General features: G+C 39.6%; 2 protein-coding genes and 5 non-coding genes across 14 annotated transcripts in view; 1 reads left to right on the forward strand and 6 right to left on the reverse strand.

The window, feature by feature from the left end:
- fermt3b (FERM domain containing kindlin 3b) overlaps positions 1-12250 on the forward strand; it is a 25151-nt gene extending 12901 nt beyond the window's left edge. For 3 of the 4 annotated variants that reach the window (XM_042418902.1, XM_042418904.1, XM_042418905.1), the window contains 12 exons: positions 4073-4189; positions 4667-4835; positions 6291-6393; positions 6509-6616; positions 7176-7310; positions 7712-7758; positions 8500-8624; positions 9571-9677; positions 9829-10050; positions 10390-10514; positions 10853-10994; positions 11454-12250. In XM_042418902.1, the coding sequence (XP_042274836.1) occupies positions 4073-4189; positions 4667-4835; positions 6291-6393; positions 6509-6616; positions 7176-7310; positions 7712-7758; positions 8500-8624; positions 9571-9677; positions 9829-10050; positions 10390-10514; positions 10853-10994; positions 11454-11633 (1580 nt within the window). In that variant the 3' untranslated portion in view covers positions 11634-12250. Of the gene's footprint in view, positions 1-4072; positions 4190-4666; positions 4836-6290; positions 6394-6508; positions 6617-7175; positions 7311-7711; positions 7759-8499; positions 8625-9570; positions 9678-9828; positions 10051-10389; positions 10515-10852; positions 10995-11453 lie in introns of those variants that run through there. The other variant, XM_042418906.1, reaches the window with a different exon arrangement.
- On the reverse strand, positions 119-190 carry trnaw-cca. The gene has a single exon. It is a non-coding gene; the product is annotated as a tRNA-Trp (tRNA).
- Positions 1136-1207, reverse strand: trnaw-cca. The gene has a single exon. It is a non-coding gene; the product is annotated as a tRNA-Trp (tRNA).
- On the reverse strand, positions 2210-2281 carry trnaw-cca. The gene has a single exon. It is a non-coding gene; the product is annotated as a tRNA-Trp (tRNA).
- Positions 2810-2881, reverse strand: trnaw-cca. Its single transcript has one exon. It is a non-coding gene; the product is annotated as a tRNA-Trp (tRNA).
- Positions 3332-3403, reverse strand: trnaw-cca. The gene has a single exon. It is a non-coding gene; the product is annotated as a tRNA-Trp (tRNA).
- On the reverse strand, positions 12057-16389 carry trpt1 (tRNA phosphotransferase 1). 5 transcript variants are annotated; one of them, XR_006097408.1, is made up of 8 exons: positions 16298-16389; positions 16028-16109; positions 14618-14787; positions 13520-13697; positions 13372-13428; positions 13161-13271; positions 12940-13056; positions 12057-12762 (listed from the first exon to the last, which is right to left on the reverse strand). XR_006097408.1 is itself a non-coding variant. In XM_042418914.1 (7 exons), exons 1-7 carry the CDS (start codon positions 16364-16366, stop codon positions 13034-13036), a joined length of 690 nt encoding a protein of 229 aa, XP_042274848.1. In that variant the 5' UTR covers positions 16367-16389; the 3' UTR covers positions 12057-13033. The 5 variants fall into 5 exon arrangements, 1 of the variants encoding a protein (XP_042274848.1); XR_006097407.1 differs by having other exon boundaries at positions 12904-13056; XR_006097406.1 differs by having other exon boundaries at positions 12853-13056.
- Positions 16390-16461: the final 72 nt, after the last annotated feature.

Below are 16461 nucleotides of genomic sequence, written 5' to 3' on the forward strand. Positions count from 1 at the left end.
GATCAGCTGGTTAATGTTTGTCGATATCATATGTATGACTGTGTTTGTAGACACTATATGTATGATTTCCTCTGTTGAGCACCACAGAGTTCAACATAAAGGGCAAAGGCTCTCATATTGACCCTGACATGATTTCAACACGCAACCTTCTGATCTGGAGTCAGACGCGCTACCCTTGCGCCACAGAGTCTGCTTGAAGCTACTAATCAGTCAAATAATCAGTTTACAAACCAAGAACTAGCAGAAAGGACAAACAGAACCATTTTTTTCTTTGTCTATTTTCTGACGAATATTGTTTTGTACATGTTGTCTTGGTGGAAGAAGCAGGCAGGTAGATTTTCATAGTTCTTAAAAGCGCAGTACAATGACTGTATCAGTACTGTAGCAGACTGATCCCAGAAGAACTGGACAATTGCACGTAGCATAATAAAAAAACAACAAATCCTCCAAATTACACAACCGCATAGATCATTTGTACCTGCACTCCAGAACGACCCATTGGAGCGTAATATGCTACTTTCCAAAGCCCCTACGAATCACTTAAAAAATAATGATGTTTTATGATGTGACGATGTTGTGGTTAAGGTCTGGTTAGGTTTAGGCACAAAAACCACTTGGTTAGGGTTTGAGAAAGATCATGGTTTGTGTCAAAATGTTCACTTGAAACGTTGTTACTACTTTCTTAAAGTTAGGAAACCTTTGTTGTCATGGCAACAGTAAACATCATGTTACAGTTTTTTTTTTTTAAAGTCCTGACTGTCAGTTGGAAACGGGAAGTGAACTGTGGTCTGCTGCAGCTAAGTCCACTTTTTCCCACCATCTAGCCATCAACCCATCTAAACTGTGTCACTTCTCCAGGTCATAATTACTACGACCACTAGATGGCATCTGTCACTCAAATGTAACAATAGTTCATTTTTGGCGACTGAACTTACGAAATATAGGGTCATTTGTCTTCGTAGGACAGGCTCTAAAAAAGTGATATGAAAAAACAACCATCTAATCAAGTGCAAGAGGCACTACTATTAGTTCACAGCATCAGACAGCAGGAGCTGAGTAATGTTTGTCAATATTATATGTATGTCTTCCTCAGTTGAGTAGCAGAGTTCACGATAAAGGACAGCGCCTCCCATGTTGACCCTGACGTGATTTGAACACGCAACCTTCTGATCTGGAGTCAGACGCGCTACCGTTGCGCCACAGAGTCTGCTTTAAGCTACTAATCAGTCAAATAATCAGTTTACAAACCAAGAACTAGCGGAAAGGACAAACATAACCATTTTTTTCTTTGTCTATTTTCTGATTAATATTGTTTTGTGCAGGTTGTCTTGGTGGAAGAAGCAGGCAGGTAGATTTTCATAGTTCTTAAAAGCGCAGTACAATGACTGTATCAGTACTGTAGCAGACTGATCCCAGAAGAACTGGACAATTGCACGTAGCATAATAAAAAAACAAGTCCTCCAAATTACACGACCGCATATGTCGTTTGTACCTGCACTCCAGAACGACCCATTGGATCGTAATATGCCACTTTCCAAAACCCCTACGAATCACTTAGAAAATAATGATGTTTTATGATGTGACAATGTTGTGGTTAAGGTCTGGTTAGGTTTAGGCACAAAAACCACTTGGTTAGGGTTTGAGAAAGATCATGGTTTGTGTCAAAATGTTCACTTGAAACGTTGTTACTAATTTCTTAAAGTTGGGAAACCTTTGTCGGTATGGCAACAGTAAACACCATGTTACAGGTTTTTTTTTAAAAGTCCTGACTGTCAGTTGGAGACGGAAAGTGAACTGTGGTCTGCTGCAGCTAAGTCCACTTTTTTCCACCATCTAGCCATCAACCCAACCCGTCTCCTCATAACAACAAAGTCACCTTATATAGACGTCATCTAAACTTTGTCACTTCTCCAGGTCATAATTACTACGACCACTAGATGGCATCTGTCACTCAAATGTAACAATAGTTCATTTTTTGCGTCTGAACTTACGAAATATAGGGTCATTTGTCTTCGTAGGACAGGCTCTAAAAAAGTGATATGAAACCACAACCATCTAATCAAGTGCAAGAGGCACTACTATTATTTCACAGTGTCAGACAGCAGGAGCTGGTTCACTGATCGGCTGGTTAAGGTTTATTGATAACATCTGTATGTTTTCCATGGTTGAGCACCACAGAGTTCAACATAAAGGGCAAAGGCTCTCATATTGACCCTGACGTGATTTGAACACGCAACCTTCTGATCTGGAGTCAGACGCGCTACCGTTGCGCCACAGAGTCTGTTTTTAACCTTCTAACAATGTAACAATAGGTTGTTTTCGGCATTGAAATTTACAACTTATTCGCAGTCCCGGTGTTATGGCCAGGCCATGGGGGCCAGGCTTGCCCATCCAGGAATCTGGCCCTCCCAGTAGAAGTCAGCATCAATGCTGTTTTAATGTACGGGCTTACTGAGAAAAAATAGAATAAAATTCACAGGGAGGAAAAAAAAACTCAGGCTTCATTTGTAAATTTTTTTGTCCATTTGTGATGTCTGGATTTAGAAGCAAAGTGAGACATCGCGTCGTGTTTAGTATCTCTGTTATTTTTCTTGGGAGGACAGGCTCCAAAAACAAGTGATATGAAAACCAATTGAGTGCAAGAGACACTACTATTAGTTCACAGCGTTGGACAGCAGCAGTTGATTCACTAATCAGCTGGTTAATGTTTGTCGATATCATATGTATGACTGTGTTTGTAGATAATATATGTATGATTTCCTGTGTTGAGTACCACAGAGTTCACGATAAAGGACAGAGTTTCCCATATTGACCCTGACGTGATTTGAACACGCAACCTTCTGATCTGGAGTCAGACGCGCTACCGTTGCGCCACAGAGTCTGTTTTGAACCTTTAAAAAGTCGACTAATCAGCTCATAAAATAAAAACTAAGGTGAAGGATAAAAACATTTTGTGTTTGTCATCAGTGCAACATTACATCCTTTATAAACTTGGAGGTGGAAGTAGAGAGAGAAAAACGGCTGCTTAAATCATTTTTGAGATGCAATGACAGTTTGGAAATCTAAAGTGCAATAGTTTCAGCACATCAGTTAAGTACTGATCTGGAAGCAAAATGACTGATCCTGAAGTGATATAGAAATAACAATCATGTAATGAGGATGGAGACACACCACTGTAACGTCATAGTGTCTGAGAGCAGCAGTTGGTTCATTGATCAGCTGGTTAATGTTTGTTGATATCATATGTATGACTGTGTTTGTAGATACTATATGTATAATTTCCTCTGTTGAGCACCACAGAGTTCAACATAAAGGACAGAGCTTCCCATATTGACCCTGACGTGATTTGAACACGCAACCTTCTGATCTGGAGTCAGACGCGCTACCGTTGCGCCACAGAGTCTGTTTTATACTACTAACCAGTCGACTCATCAGCCGACAAACCAAACACTGGTGGGAGAGATTAAATGAATAGAAGTGTATGTTATGTAAGTCAGTTCAACTATCAGTTTAATAAATTAATTGTTCAGTGATTCAGATGTAATTTTACTACAACAGACACTCATCTCCAGTTTTATGGACATACAGGATTTCCAGGAGAATACAATTAACAGTCCAGTGAATCAGAAGTCACTTTTTTGTAACAGTCCAACATCATAACCCTGATTAACTTGGAGATGAAGGGTCATATACCATTAAAACCTGCTCACCTTGCACAGATGTCCTGTGTGAAATGATGAGGTCAACAGTCAACAAACCCACAGTGTGGATCCTACATGAATAATCCCCACATTTGAACATAAGGAGATGACAGATCCTGAAGACACATACCGACTCTGATGTAATTTGAACAGACAACCTTCTGATCTGAAGTCAAACATCCTACTATTGCACCATGGAGTCAGTTTTAAGCTTTTACCTGGTGAACTAATCAGCTGAATCAAACAAAACTAGGGGAAGGATAAAAAAGTTGGAAGTAGAGAGTGAAAGAGGGCTGCATAAATCACTTACAGTTCTTCAGTAACAAAACTAATGATTTTCACAAACCCTCTGCTCTCTGTTATCTCCACAGACATCCGTCGCCCTGAGGAGCTCTCGCTCCTTCGACCCGTAGAGGAGAAGAAGAAGAAGAAAGATAAAGACTCGGCTGAAGAGATTTACGACCTGACCGAGGTGCCCCTCTCCTCGGGTACACTCATCACACTTCATTCACACTCCAGGCAAAACATTTCATGGCTTTGACTGATGCAGGATGTTTACAATCCTTTAAAAATGATAGAATAGCAGATTTCATGTACTGCCACAATTTAACCTCATGTTTATCAATAAGCAGATTTTTATAACTGACTTTGAATCAGTGCAGTGTTGCCATTACCCCAGTATGTAGTTTTTTCAGCATAGTCATAGCCAATCAGGTGTATTATATAAGGTAACAATAATCACTGAAAAATCTTGCTTTTGTAGAGTCAGTTATGCCTCCGAGAAACAATTAAAGAAACAATTAAAAAAATAACTGGTATTTGGCATGAGCTCCTCAAAGAGTTTTATTCGCACAAATTGAGCCATATATTATAATATGTATATTGTATATTGAGAGGTCAGATTTTGAAGTCTACAAACTCTTGGGAAAACTGGAGTTAACTGTTATTGTACACTTCCTTTGCAGCATCCCGGCCCAGTTTGTATAACGGCATGCCGGCTCATTTTGCTGACTCGACCCAGATGGAGGACATCTACAAGATGCTGTCAGTCACCCAGCCTCCCCCTGCTCCTGAGACCATAGCCAAGCAGTACCGCCCAGCCAGTGTGGTGGACAAGGCCCACATCCATGGCAGGTATGACTACACCCATACCTGTACAGTAATCCCCTCCTTTAAAAGGGGGCGTATCATGCCTCTTGTGATTCTCTGAGTCCAGCGTTCATGGAGATTCAAGAAAAAAAATTTAAGGGATTAAATGTTATGTTGTCATTGCACAGTGTTTTTACCCCTCACTGGGCCAACTCTGTAATCATACAACTATCTTGACTTGTCTGATGACGTGGACTCTCGCAAGTCGCAAACATGGGAATCATTCCCTTCTTTCCCATCAATCCTATATGACATGAACGCAGCAGAAGTCTATGGAAAAGCTAGACTGCTAGTTGATGATTTTTAAGACAAGAACAAAAATGTGAAAACTGTGCTCAATAATCTCACCGTTTTTACTTTTCAAACACATATTATACTTGAAATTGTTCCCAAAACCCACAGAAGTTACATTTCTTTAGTTCTAACCTTTAATTGATGAGTAGAGTGTTGTCAAACTCTCTTTCACTGCCATTGAAAGCTTTTCTTCACTTTCCACTTTAAACTAACAGATACTCCTTTGATTTAAACACTGTGTACTTGTATAATATATCATCATGTTTGACTTCTCTGGCTGTCACTCACAAAGTAAAGAAAAAAATCAAAGCAACAAGTTATATTTTTTAAGCGTTTATTGTCTGAATGAGGGCTGTCATTACTCAGGCCAAACAGCTGCATGTTGTTTGGCTAATTAGACTTCTCCTCGGGAAAGTAAGCACTTGTGTACACCAATTACCTGGGAGGCATGTTGGTTCAGTGATTATCGCTGTTGCCTCACAAAAAGAGGGACCCTGGTTTGATCTTAATTGCAGCAAACTTCCCTGTTGGCTAAAAGATGCTCCCGTTGTTACCCCTTTACCAAAGCACGGACCTGATAATTGAGGTTGGGTGATTTAACACAAGTTTCTGTCTATTCTGCTGTCACGGGTTGTTAAGCTAATTAAACATATTCTCAAGAACGTGTGTGTTTGTGCTTTGCATACATTGTAGTCCAGCTTTTAAAGCAGCTGCCACCTAACAGAGAGCTCTTCATACTTCACTCTACTGTAGCTATTATGCATGTTGGCTGAGAAAGATACCACCACTGTCCTATAACTGTATTATAACTGGAGCTGTTTGATGGGAGATTTCTCAGCTCTGTCATATACACTGAAGTGCTATGCATTCAGCTAAAGCACACTCAGACTGTATTTAAACTGTATATAAATAGTATTTTTGATTTTCTCTCTTCTGCCTTTCTCGAGTTTAAGTTTAAATTTTAGTTTCCACATGAATACGTAATAAGCTTAAAAGGAAGTATGAGACACAATGTATTAAAAAACATTGCAATACATAAAATAAATGTTGATTACCCTAGCAGAAATAAGTCAAGTGGAAAATATATCTCACATAAATGCATAAGAATTTACATAAGAGCTCATATATTCTCTGTCTGTCTCTCAGGTGGTTGGACTCATCCCGTTGTCTCATGCAGCAGGGCATCCAAGAAAACGACCGACTCTGGCTTCGCTTCAAATACTTTGCCTTCTATGATATGGAACCCAAGGTGTGTGTGTGTGTGTGTGTGTGTGTGTGTGTGTGTGTATCCATGTTGTTTTTATATACTGTGTGTTTGACATTACATCACTTGACCTTCCTCTATGTGATTTTTGTTTTTTCAGTACGATGTAGTGCGTCTGACCCAGCTGTATGAGCAGGCCCGCTGGGCTATCCTGCTGGAGGACATTGACTGCACCGAGGAGGAGATGATGCTGTTTGGAGCGCTGCAGGTAGATCAGATACATACACACTAAAGAAAGTGGCCATTTCCCTCATGAGACTCTTAAATGTTACACATCACAGTATTTAAAATGTGCCTCTATTTATATACAAATATGATCAAAGATGTTTAATATAGATTTGCTTTTTTTATTTAGTTTGACAAGTTAAATATAAAAATATAGATTAGATTTTTATAAATGCATCTCTAGACTTGGCAGAATTTTAAAAACTGTTGTTGTCGACCAATCAAATGTCCAAAAAAAGCAGATTCAGTCTTCAAATTTAGTCAAAAATTCCACAGGAAAACTCCAAATCTGAGGAATCAAATTATGTTCGACAACAAATCCATGAAAACTGCATTTAGAGCAGAATAATGAAACAACTGTGTAGGTTTTCTATTTTAGACTTGTAGCCAGTCTAAGTTTCTTATAAAGAACTGATCTAATCTGAGTATCCAGATTATACAGGCAGTAATTGCACACAGTTTGAGCTGTTCTCTCCTTTAACATCCAGTACATAGTTAAAATAATTTGGTCTCTCTGCTCTCTCACACACAAACTCGTATAGTACCACATCAGTAAGGTGTCTCAGTCGGAGCCCCAGATGATAAGCTCCAATGCAGCCATGGACGACCTGGAGTCAGCGCTGCAGTCCCTGGAGGTCAAGATGGAGGGAGAGAGCAGCACCGCGTCCGAAATGCTGGTCAGACATATTAGATGCGTTTTTCTGACAATGAGAGTCACCTCATGTCCAAATTAGGGTGAAGTTGTCTCATCCTAATGCTTACAGATGTGGTAGATACTGACTCAGTTATTTATGCCTTTATGTTAAAACCTCCACTTCAGTTGCATCCTTTTAAGATGTCATTATTTTGCTATTGGTGGGTCCACAATTAGTATTAATTTAAGTAATCATAATGCATTTACTTTCTTACCTGCAATGATTTTGGCTATAGATTATATCTCTGTTAGGACTAAAACACAAGCAAATAAGGATTCTATATAGAAGATAATTCAAACAAGAATTTTCTATTGCTGTTCATGTGATCAAGATAGAAATGACATAAACTGAAATGAATGAAAAAACTTTTGTTCTTCATCCAGGAAAACATGACTGCACCAGAACTCAACGACTATCTGAAACTATTCAGGTGAGGTTAATTTTCCAACTACTCAAATACTCTTTGGTACACGTGAATTGAATTCTTTTAAAACTAAATACAACAGCTAAAGTATAAGCATGCTGCTGCTGATGACTTTATTGTCATTGCATGGCAGTACAACGAGACTGATGGTGTCACTTTCTGAAAGGTGCTGATAAGAACAGAATAGAACTACAAGAATAAATAAGTAAAAAAACAACACTCTTGAATATACATGATTCATAAATACACCTCAGATACATGTCGTACATTCACCCATCTATTTTTGTGTACTTTCTCTACATGCATACATTTATGTATACATACATATTAGCTCCTATAGTTACACGCATACATATCAAGTAAAAAAAAAAAAACTAGCAGTGACGGTAAACGCACAGACATTCACAGGTTATTGTATGGTGAGTATTGCACATGAATAAAGCAGTAAAACATGAAGAGGGTGTGTGTTGAGGGGATGTCAGGAGGGAAGAGGGTTCAGTTCTCTAGTAGCTCTGGGGCAAAAACTATTCAGGAGTCTCGAGGTGCAGGTCTTGATAGACCTGTAGCGCCTTCAAGAGGGGACCAGGGCAAAAGCATACTGTTTGTCTCCATTTCCTCTTCCTGAGATATGAAACTCTAAGTTAAAATCAAGAAAAGCAACAATTTTTCTGAAAAACAAAAGCATATATCTGTGATGTTTACATTTTCAGTTTTGGTGAAAATGAGTGATGTGACTGTGTGTTTTAGGCCGAAGAGGTTGACTCTGAAAGGATACAAGCAGTACTGGTTCAAGTTCCAGGACACCTCCATCTCTTATTTCAAGAGCAAAGAGGAGAGCATCGGAGAGCCCATTCAACAGATTAACCTCAAAGGTACAGAATATATTACTGTACTTTTAATAATTATTATTATTATAACTTCCCTCTATCTTAACCTCTATATCAACAACAATGAACTCCGTAATCATTAAGTATGTGTGTATTAGTTTATGATGATCACCACACACACACACACACACACACACACACAGACACAAACACAGAGCTCCATAAATGGTAAAAAGTCAGTGTCAATGCTGCACTCAAGTCTGTTTCCTCTCCAGTCTGTGAGAAGTTAGACTTAAGACTTAAAGAGGAAATGAAGCATAAATGAAAAAGGAGTATTAACGCTAATGTGGACAACAACCTAAATGCTGAAAATGAACTGTTACGTGACTCAGCAGCCTCAGTCAGGTATCAGCCGTACATACTCAAGATGACATGAATTCAAGTTTTACTCATATCATTTATTGTATCAAAGGTCCATCTAGGGACGGACATTGCAAACTAACTTTGGTTACAAATGCTGTTGTATGTGGCATTAGTTCATGCTATATACTTGTCCTTATACAAATAAACATTAAATAAAATCTTTCCCTACTATTCTTTATCTGTATGTGTGACCCATGAATACTATAACAAGAGTCTACAGCCATGCAAGCTGCTCTGTGAATAAAGTGCAGTTAAGGCTAATGGGAATTCAATTCACTCTGTCAATTCAAGTATGTTAAACCAAAGTATGTGACAAATTAATATTTTGACTTGATAATGCTGAGGGGGGCATGAATATCTGTACCATAATTCATGGCAAATCATCCAATAGTTGTTGAGACATTTCATTTAAAATAAAAAATATGAACTTCATACTGGCACTAAAGGAAAAGCCAGTGGATCACCAAAGATCAAAAATGTCATGGCAATCAATCGATAGTTGTTGAGATATTTCAGCCTGGAACAAAGTGTCTCATCAAGTTTCAGTAGTTACTTGTCCTGCACACAGGATGTGAGGTGGCTCCGGACGTTAACGTGGCGGCACAGAAGTTCCTTATCAGGCTCCTGATACCAGCACCTGAGGGCATGAACGAGGTCTATCTGCGCTGTGAAAACGTGAGGCCAAACACACACACTCATTTCTCCTCATCTGTGTGTGTGCCATCCTCTGTCATATCCACCACCTCTCTATCAACACCTCTATCTTTGTCTGAAGATCTCACCTTTTTCTCTCTCTCTCTCTGTGTCTTTGTCTCTCGGCCTTTAGGAGCAGCAGTACGCTCAGTGGATGGCTGGATGTCGGCTGGCCTCCAAAGGCAAGACCCTGGCAGACAGCAGCTTCCAGAGCGAGATCCAGAGCATTCGCTCCTTCCTAGCTATGCAAAAGACCTCCTCTGGTTCCCATGGCAACACAGATGCCACAGATGAAAGCATCAACACCCACAGCCTAGTATCGCCACGCTACCATAAGAAGTACAAAACCAAACAGGTACAGGAACCGCAGGAAAAGTGAAACACACACTGAGAGTGCAAAGATAAAAAATAGTAGATGTGATGTCACTTATTTTCATCAGATTCCATCAGATGGGTTTTGACTGACTTAAGGAGGCTGCTACTATTGGATAATACCCATTACTAATTTATTGGTCACTTAAAACATTAAGCAAACAGCCAAATTCAGTCTGAAATTAACTCTTTTTAACCTCTGTCTGGATATCAGTATAGTAATTTGGTTTTGTGGCTGCAACAACTACCAAGTTTGTGCTCAAACTTCTGTCTGCAAACATGTGATTAACTCTGACCCTTTACTTTGTGCCTAACCCTCCAGCTGGCTCCTCGTATCCTGGACGCGTACCAGAACGTGGCTCAGCTCTCTCTGACAGACGCAGTGATGCGCTTCCTGCAGATCTGGCAGGCCCTGCCTGACTTTGGCCTCTCATACGTCGTAGTCAGGTCATGTTTAATTTAAAGTTTTTTAGAGCATTTTGCCACAACACAAGTAAGAAAACTAGATAGTGTAACTGGATTAATGTGAAGTAGATATTTAGTCTTACACTCAGCTCTTAATTGATGTAAATATAGAGAGTTTTGTTAAAGTTATGAGTCTTTTTTAGAATAGAATGAGACTCAGAGGTGGTACATAAAGAAAATACTACAAAAATGTTTACTTCTCACATGCAGGAAGTGAAGATATTTTAACACGTTTAAGCTCTGGAAGGTTAAAGTTTGACTTTTGTCATGGCACGGTCTTAAAAGAGAGAAAACTGAAGCAAGATGTTTTTGACTAACAGGTTCAAGGGCAGCCGGAAAGATGAGGTTCTGGGCATTGCCCCCAACCGTCTGATCCGCATTGACCTGGGGGTGGGTGATGTGGTGAAGACCTGGCGCTACAACAACATGAAGCAGTGGAACGTCAACTGGGACATACGACAGGTCAGACTCACGTTGTCATCATCAACTTTATGTCAGGAACAGTTTGCAGGATTTTTTAGTTTCTAAAAATATGTGGTACTGAATTAGCTAAAGAAGGCTTGTATGGTTGCAGTGTTTGTTATTTGTGATAATTGCCAGACGCATGATCAAAACAGGCGATAAAATACAGTAAGACTTTCATCTAGATACAAAGCATGAACTCCAGCTACACTAACTAGATCTAAAACCATGCTGCCAGTGTAATTAGCAATAACACTAGTGCCATGGGAGAGCGACCTCATTAACACTACCCATAAAGTGAGGAGAGTTATGCTTATTACACTGCAAAGATTTTAAAGGAACCCCATAATATCGTTATTATATTTTGTTACTGTCTACTATCTCACTGCTCCAACATTTTTTCACCGAAATTTACCTTTAAAATTTCTGATTTCTTTGTGTGTTTTCCGACCCCTACAGATGGCCATTGAGTTTGAAGGGAATGTCAACATTGCCTTTAGCTGCGTGACAGCCGACTGCAAAATCGTTCACGAGTTCATCGGAGGCTACATTTTCATGTCGACACGCAGTCGTGAGAAGAGCGAGACGCTCAATGAGGAGCTCTTCCACAAGCTGACCGGTGGCCACGAAGCTCTCTAGGACTGAAACACACACAAACACAAAAGATCTGGATCCTTCACAACCCACATCAATCCTCATCCTGGTTTTCTCAGCAGTGAGAAACCATGAGGAATTTTATATTCCAGTCAAGGAAAAAAGGATCAAAATAGGACATTATGTTCATCTATAAATGTGTTACAACCCACTTTGTCAGTCTATCCAAGTTGTTATCTTGCCTTTGTTTCACACACACACACACCCTCATTCACAAGCATCATCAGTGGATGGAAGACTAAACATGTTTAGACAGTTTAAGGCTCCAGTGATCTTCCTGCTGACTTGCTCTTTCCTTCATGATGGGCTGCTGCTGGGCGTCTGGTCCACTTAGAACAGCCAGCAGCAAATTTCCTTTTTCGCCTCATAGGATCAAGAATTATAATCACTGTTGCTCAGGATGCAAAGTCTCTTTGTGCAAAGCTGCAGTTTTATTGTCACTTGTAAAACATTTAATAAATGGCATATTACAGCAGCCACATTATTTTAGCCAACAACCGTTGTACAGAGTACAAAATACATGCCAGTATGAAAAGTTTACCACATATAGTTATGAATAAACAAAACAGTTATTAAAAATAAATAAAGCAATTTACATTTCATTCTCAGTTATCTTCACTCCCTATTGTCATGACATCTGGTGCCAGTTTCTGTTGTTTCTTACACAGGAAGCTTCTAACCAATTATCTCCCCTCACATGCTGTGTGTGTGTATGTGTGTGTGTGTCCATATCTCACAAAAATATGTCTTTAAATATGTCTGTCTTTAAAGGCCTGGCTGGTTGTTGCATTATATAGCGTGTCTGTTGGCGTCCAATGTCCATATATTTTACTGCTAGGTGAAATTATCTTGGGAGTAAATAGATGCCACTGTTTATTTAGCACTGACAACGCCATAAAGAAAACTAAGTGTCTATGCCTTTAAATAAAAAGTGACGTTTTCCAGCATAAGTCAATTGAACTTTCATATAAAAATTACCATTTTTATTCTCTGCCTGTCTTGTTTTATGTTATTTTGATTGCTTTTTTCCTCACTGTGAGACAGCAGGAACCCTGCTGGAAAACACTTTCAGGCCCACAGCTGGTAATGTTCTTCATTGCTCTGCTGTTTTTTCCTGTTAAAAATAAAATAAAAATGAAAAAGAAAAAGAAACCATCAGGCCATCATGATCCTTTCAATAATGACCAAAGGATGAAAGGTTTACCAATTTAGTCCCATTGAGGATGATTTCTGAATGGATTCTCCTACTGCTGACCACAAATGCTTCACTCTTCTGCCAAACAAGTGTTACCAAGGGAACTAGGATGAGCATCAACCAACAGTTGGACGCTAACATGGTCAGGTGAGTCCCTCTGTGACCAATGACAGACCAGTATCCTCTGCTGCTACTGCAGTGGCAGGATGCTCCCTGAAACACAGGACGAAGTGACTTCAGTGAACAAGTAAATCAATCCACCTCTCAAAATGAAAAATAATCTGAACTGAATTTATCTATATGATTGTTTTTCTCACTTGTAGGTCTCAGTTTTAGGGCTCGACTGAAGTATTTAGGGAGAAGTTTTCCCTCTGCGTCGCCTGCAGTCAGCAAAACACCGTTCTCTGACCAGAAGAACTCAATACCATCTATGCAGTCAGACACACACATACAGTTAAACATGTCAGTTTGTTGTCACTGGACTGGATTGAACATATTGGGTTAGCAGTCATTAGCGTCTTACGTTACCAGCAAGAGCTTTTGGTACATCAATAAAAACGGCTAGATCACAGTCTCTCCTCATGCCTGGTGGGGAAAAGAATGACACCATTGGAAGAATGTATCTAAATGTTTATCTGACAAGCTTCTCCTTGTCACACACACACACACAGCTTACCGCTGATGACACCATCCTCTCCTGGCAGGCCTGGTGCCAGATGGATGTGTGTCCTCTTCATGCGGCTCAGGCCCTGTTGCTGGATGGAGCTCCAGTTGCGGATGTAGGAGCCATGGAGGGCCTCAGCAGGGCAGTCTGGAGAACCAGCCAGGACCGGCTTCAGCTCCAAATCTGTTACCTGATCACAACAATGCCACAAGTATTAACGCAACACTTAGGATGAGGGCACATTGCAGATTTTTTTGGACCAGATAAAAACATTAAAATCTGCCTGGGGTGATGATATTGTTGCTTAATTAGTTGTGAAGATCTTGTGGTGAAATTGGACCACTATCAGAGAAACATAAAGTGAGAAACTAATAGCAGGATTAAATTCCAAGGCCAGCGAGGGTTTGTATACATCTCATGTTCAGCTCACATGTGCATTTTTGCTTCAAACGGCTCTGTCAATTACTAGTTATAATCAAAAAAGGAAACATAATCAAGACACATGTTAAAGTCACACTTTAGCACCAGAGTTGGTGCTATTCCCTAAAGTCTTAGTGTGCTTTCAACTGACATTGTTTTCACTTATTTTACAGCATTAGAAATAATGTTTCTTTTTTTAAATGATTGTCAGAGGACTAACAGCATATGTCAGCTGATAATTAGATTGAAGGTGATGTTTTGAAGGTGTAAATTGTTTTATTACATTGGTATTTTGAGCTGTGGTTGGATCTCCCAGAGTTAATTTTCCATCATGCAGGATGTAAATGTGTAGTAGAGTAGAGTATATACTCCTACCTGGAAAACATCCTGTTATTCACTCTCTGTCTCTCACACACACAAACATATTGATTGGCCTTTTGACTACATCACTATCTCTGCATACTGTACTTCACATTGCTGTTTGGTTTTATATCCATATGTGTGGCTGCAGAGAGGTAAAGGAGAAACACTAGGATGTTTTTCCATCTTAAGTCCATTCTGTTTTAAACTGAAATATAAATTAAACACTGTATACACCAAAGGACTTAACACATCCTTTCATACTGGTCTTCTAGGGAAATGAAAGATCCTCTTTTCAGCACCTCATCTGATATTTACAACTCTGCATACCTGCACTGAATGGCCCTGATTGGCTCGAATCTGCAAGCGGCCGTCCTCTGGGTGGGAGCGAAGCTTAAAGCGCTGCTTGTCATTTGCAGCCACGACTCTCTCGACGTCCTCCAATGAATATGAGCGGAACTGCGAGTGAGCCAGGAGGTCCTCCACAAATAGGAAACCATCTATGAGGATGAGAGTCATTATGGCTGCGGTCACACTCTTTTATGTTCCTCTTTGCCTCGAACCGCACATTTTGTTAAACCGAAAAGACAGATGTTGATGTTATGAATGATGCAGAAATCTCACCTTTACCATCTCTGTAACTAATAATGACAATACTACTTTAAGGTAAGATCATGAATCCTGTCACATGCCAATGCACATTTTCTTGTAAAAAGGTAAACTAACCACATTATCACCATGGTTTTAGACAATTAGGCACTTATCCAAGAACCAGAGACCCAAACCAATACCTGAGATGTATTTTCTAATGTGAATTCAGCTTGACAAGGAGCAGTCGGTAGCATATGTACAGCATTTCATCCTGTTACGTGCACTTGAACCAGGTTAAGACACGGATGAACAATCCAAAGCAGAGGTTGTAATGATCTATTACGCTGCACTGTCCATTATAAAATAGACAACAATCTAGCTTAAATCTATATTTGCTGTCAAAGTTGTGTCAAAACCTGTATCAGTGTCAGTGATTGTGTTTACTGTTCACTTGTGTTTACCAGTGCTGGAAGAATTATTCAGGACCCTTAGTTAAGTAAAAGTACCAATACAGCAATTTCAAAATACTCCATTACAAGTAAAAGTCCTGCAAGAAAACCCTACTTAAATAAAAGTACACAGGTTTTGCAGCTAAATGCATTTATTATATATGACATCATTATTACTTTATATACATTTAGTTTGTGGTTCCAACCTAGGGGTCAGGCCCCTCTAAAGGATCACCAGATAAAAAACAAAGTTCTGATACATAAATTGGTTTTACAAATTTCCTCTGATTTTTTGGTGAAATATTGGATCATTTGAACATTTATTGAAATGAAACCATGTGAGAAGTTTAGAGGGAAAAATCACTATTTGGTGGAGCTGTTAACAACTCATAGACATGTGAAATGTGACCCCGACTACACACTGCTTTTTTTAAGACGTCAAAAGCCAAAAAGGTTGGAAACCACTGATTTCATCTTTAACAATATGTTGTATTTTAAAAGCTTGTTATATTATCCATTGTGTCAAATCATCATCTGAAAAGTAACTAAAGCTGTAAAATAAAGGTAGTGGAGTGGAAGTACAAAGTAGCATCAAATGGAAATAAAAAGTAGAGTACAAGTACCTCAAAATTGTACTTAAGTGCAGTACTTGAGTAAATGTACTTAGTTATTTGCACAAACCAGTTTGTGTCCAGCTCACCTGTACCCATGTGGAGACCCATCTGGTTGGCTCCATGGCGAAGAGCATAAGACATGGATTTAGACAGGCGGACATCTCTGTCCTGGCAGAGGGAGAAGGCATCAATCATAACAGACACACACACTTAAAGTCAGTTCTAATCATAGCTCTGGTTTAAATATAGGACCTTGACTTAACCGTGCCAAACAATCCATACTGCCTGCCTTAACAGCCACTAAACGGAGGTGTCATGAGTCAGAAATGGGCCTGTGTGAGCTAATTATATCTCACCTCTCCACCGCGGCTTCCTCTCTTTCCTCTCCCTCTTCTGCCTCCTCTTCCTCCTCTGTCACTGTCCATTTAAACGCAGGCAGCTCTCAGTCAGATCATGATTTTACGCAGCTCAACCAAATGTGTGTGAGCTCTCACTTCCTGGTGTGTTCTCGGTATCCGCC

The sequence above is a fragment of the Thunnus maccoyii genome, chromosome 8 (assembly GCF_910596095.1).
Source record: "Thunnus maccoyii chromosome 8, fThuMac1.1, whole genome shotgun sequence".
Classification (NCBI taxonomy): domain Eukaryota; kingdom Metazoa; phylum Chordata; class Actinopteri; order Scombriformes; family Scombridae; genus Thunnus; species Thunnus maccoyii.

Coding starts and splice junctions, on each gene's coding strand:
- trpt1 (XM_042418914.1), bottom strand. CDS start 16,366: ATGGACAGTGACAGAGGAGGAAGAGGAGGCAGAAGAGGGAGAGGAAAG. Junction 13,429..13,519: donor AGAGGATGGTGTCATCAGCG/GTAAGCTGTGTG, acceptor TTTCCCCACCAG/GCATGAGGAGAGACTGTGAT. Junction 13,272..13,371: donor TGTACCAAAAGCTCTTGCTG/GTAACGTAAGAC, acceptor CTGACTGCATAG/ATGGTATTGAGTTCTTCTGG.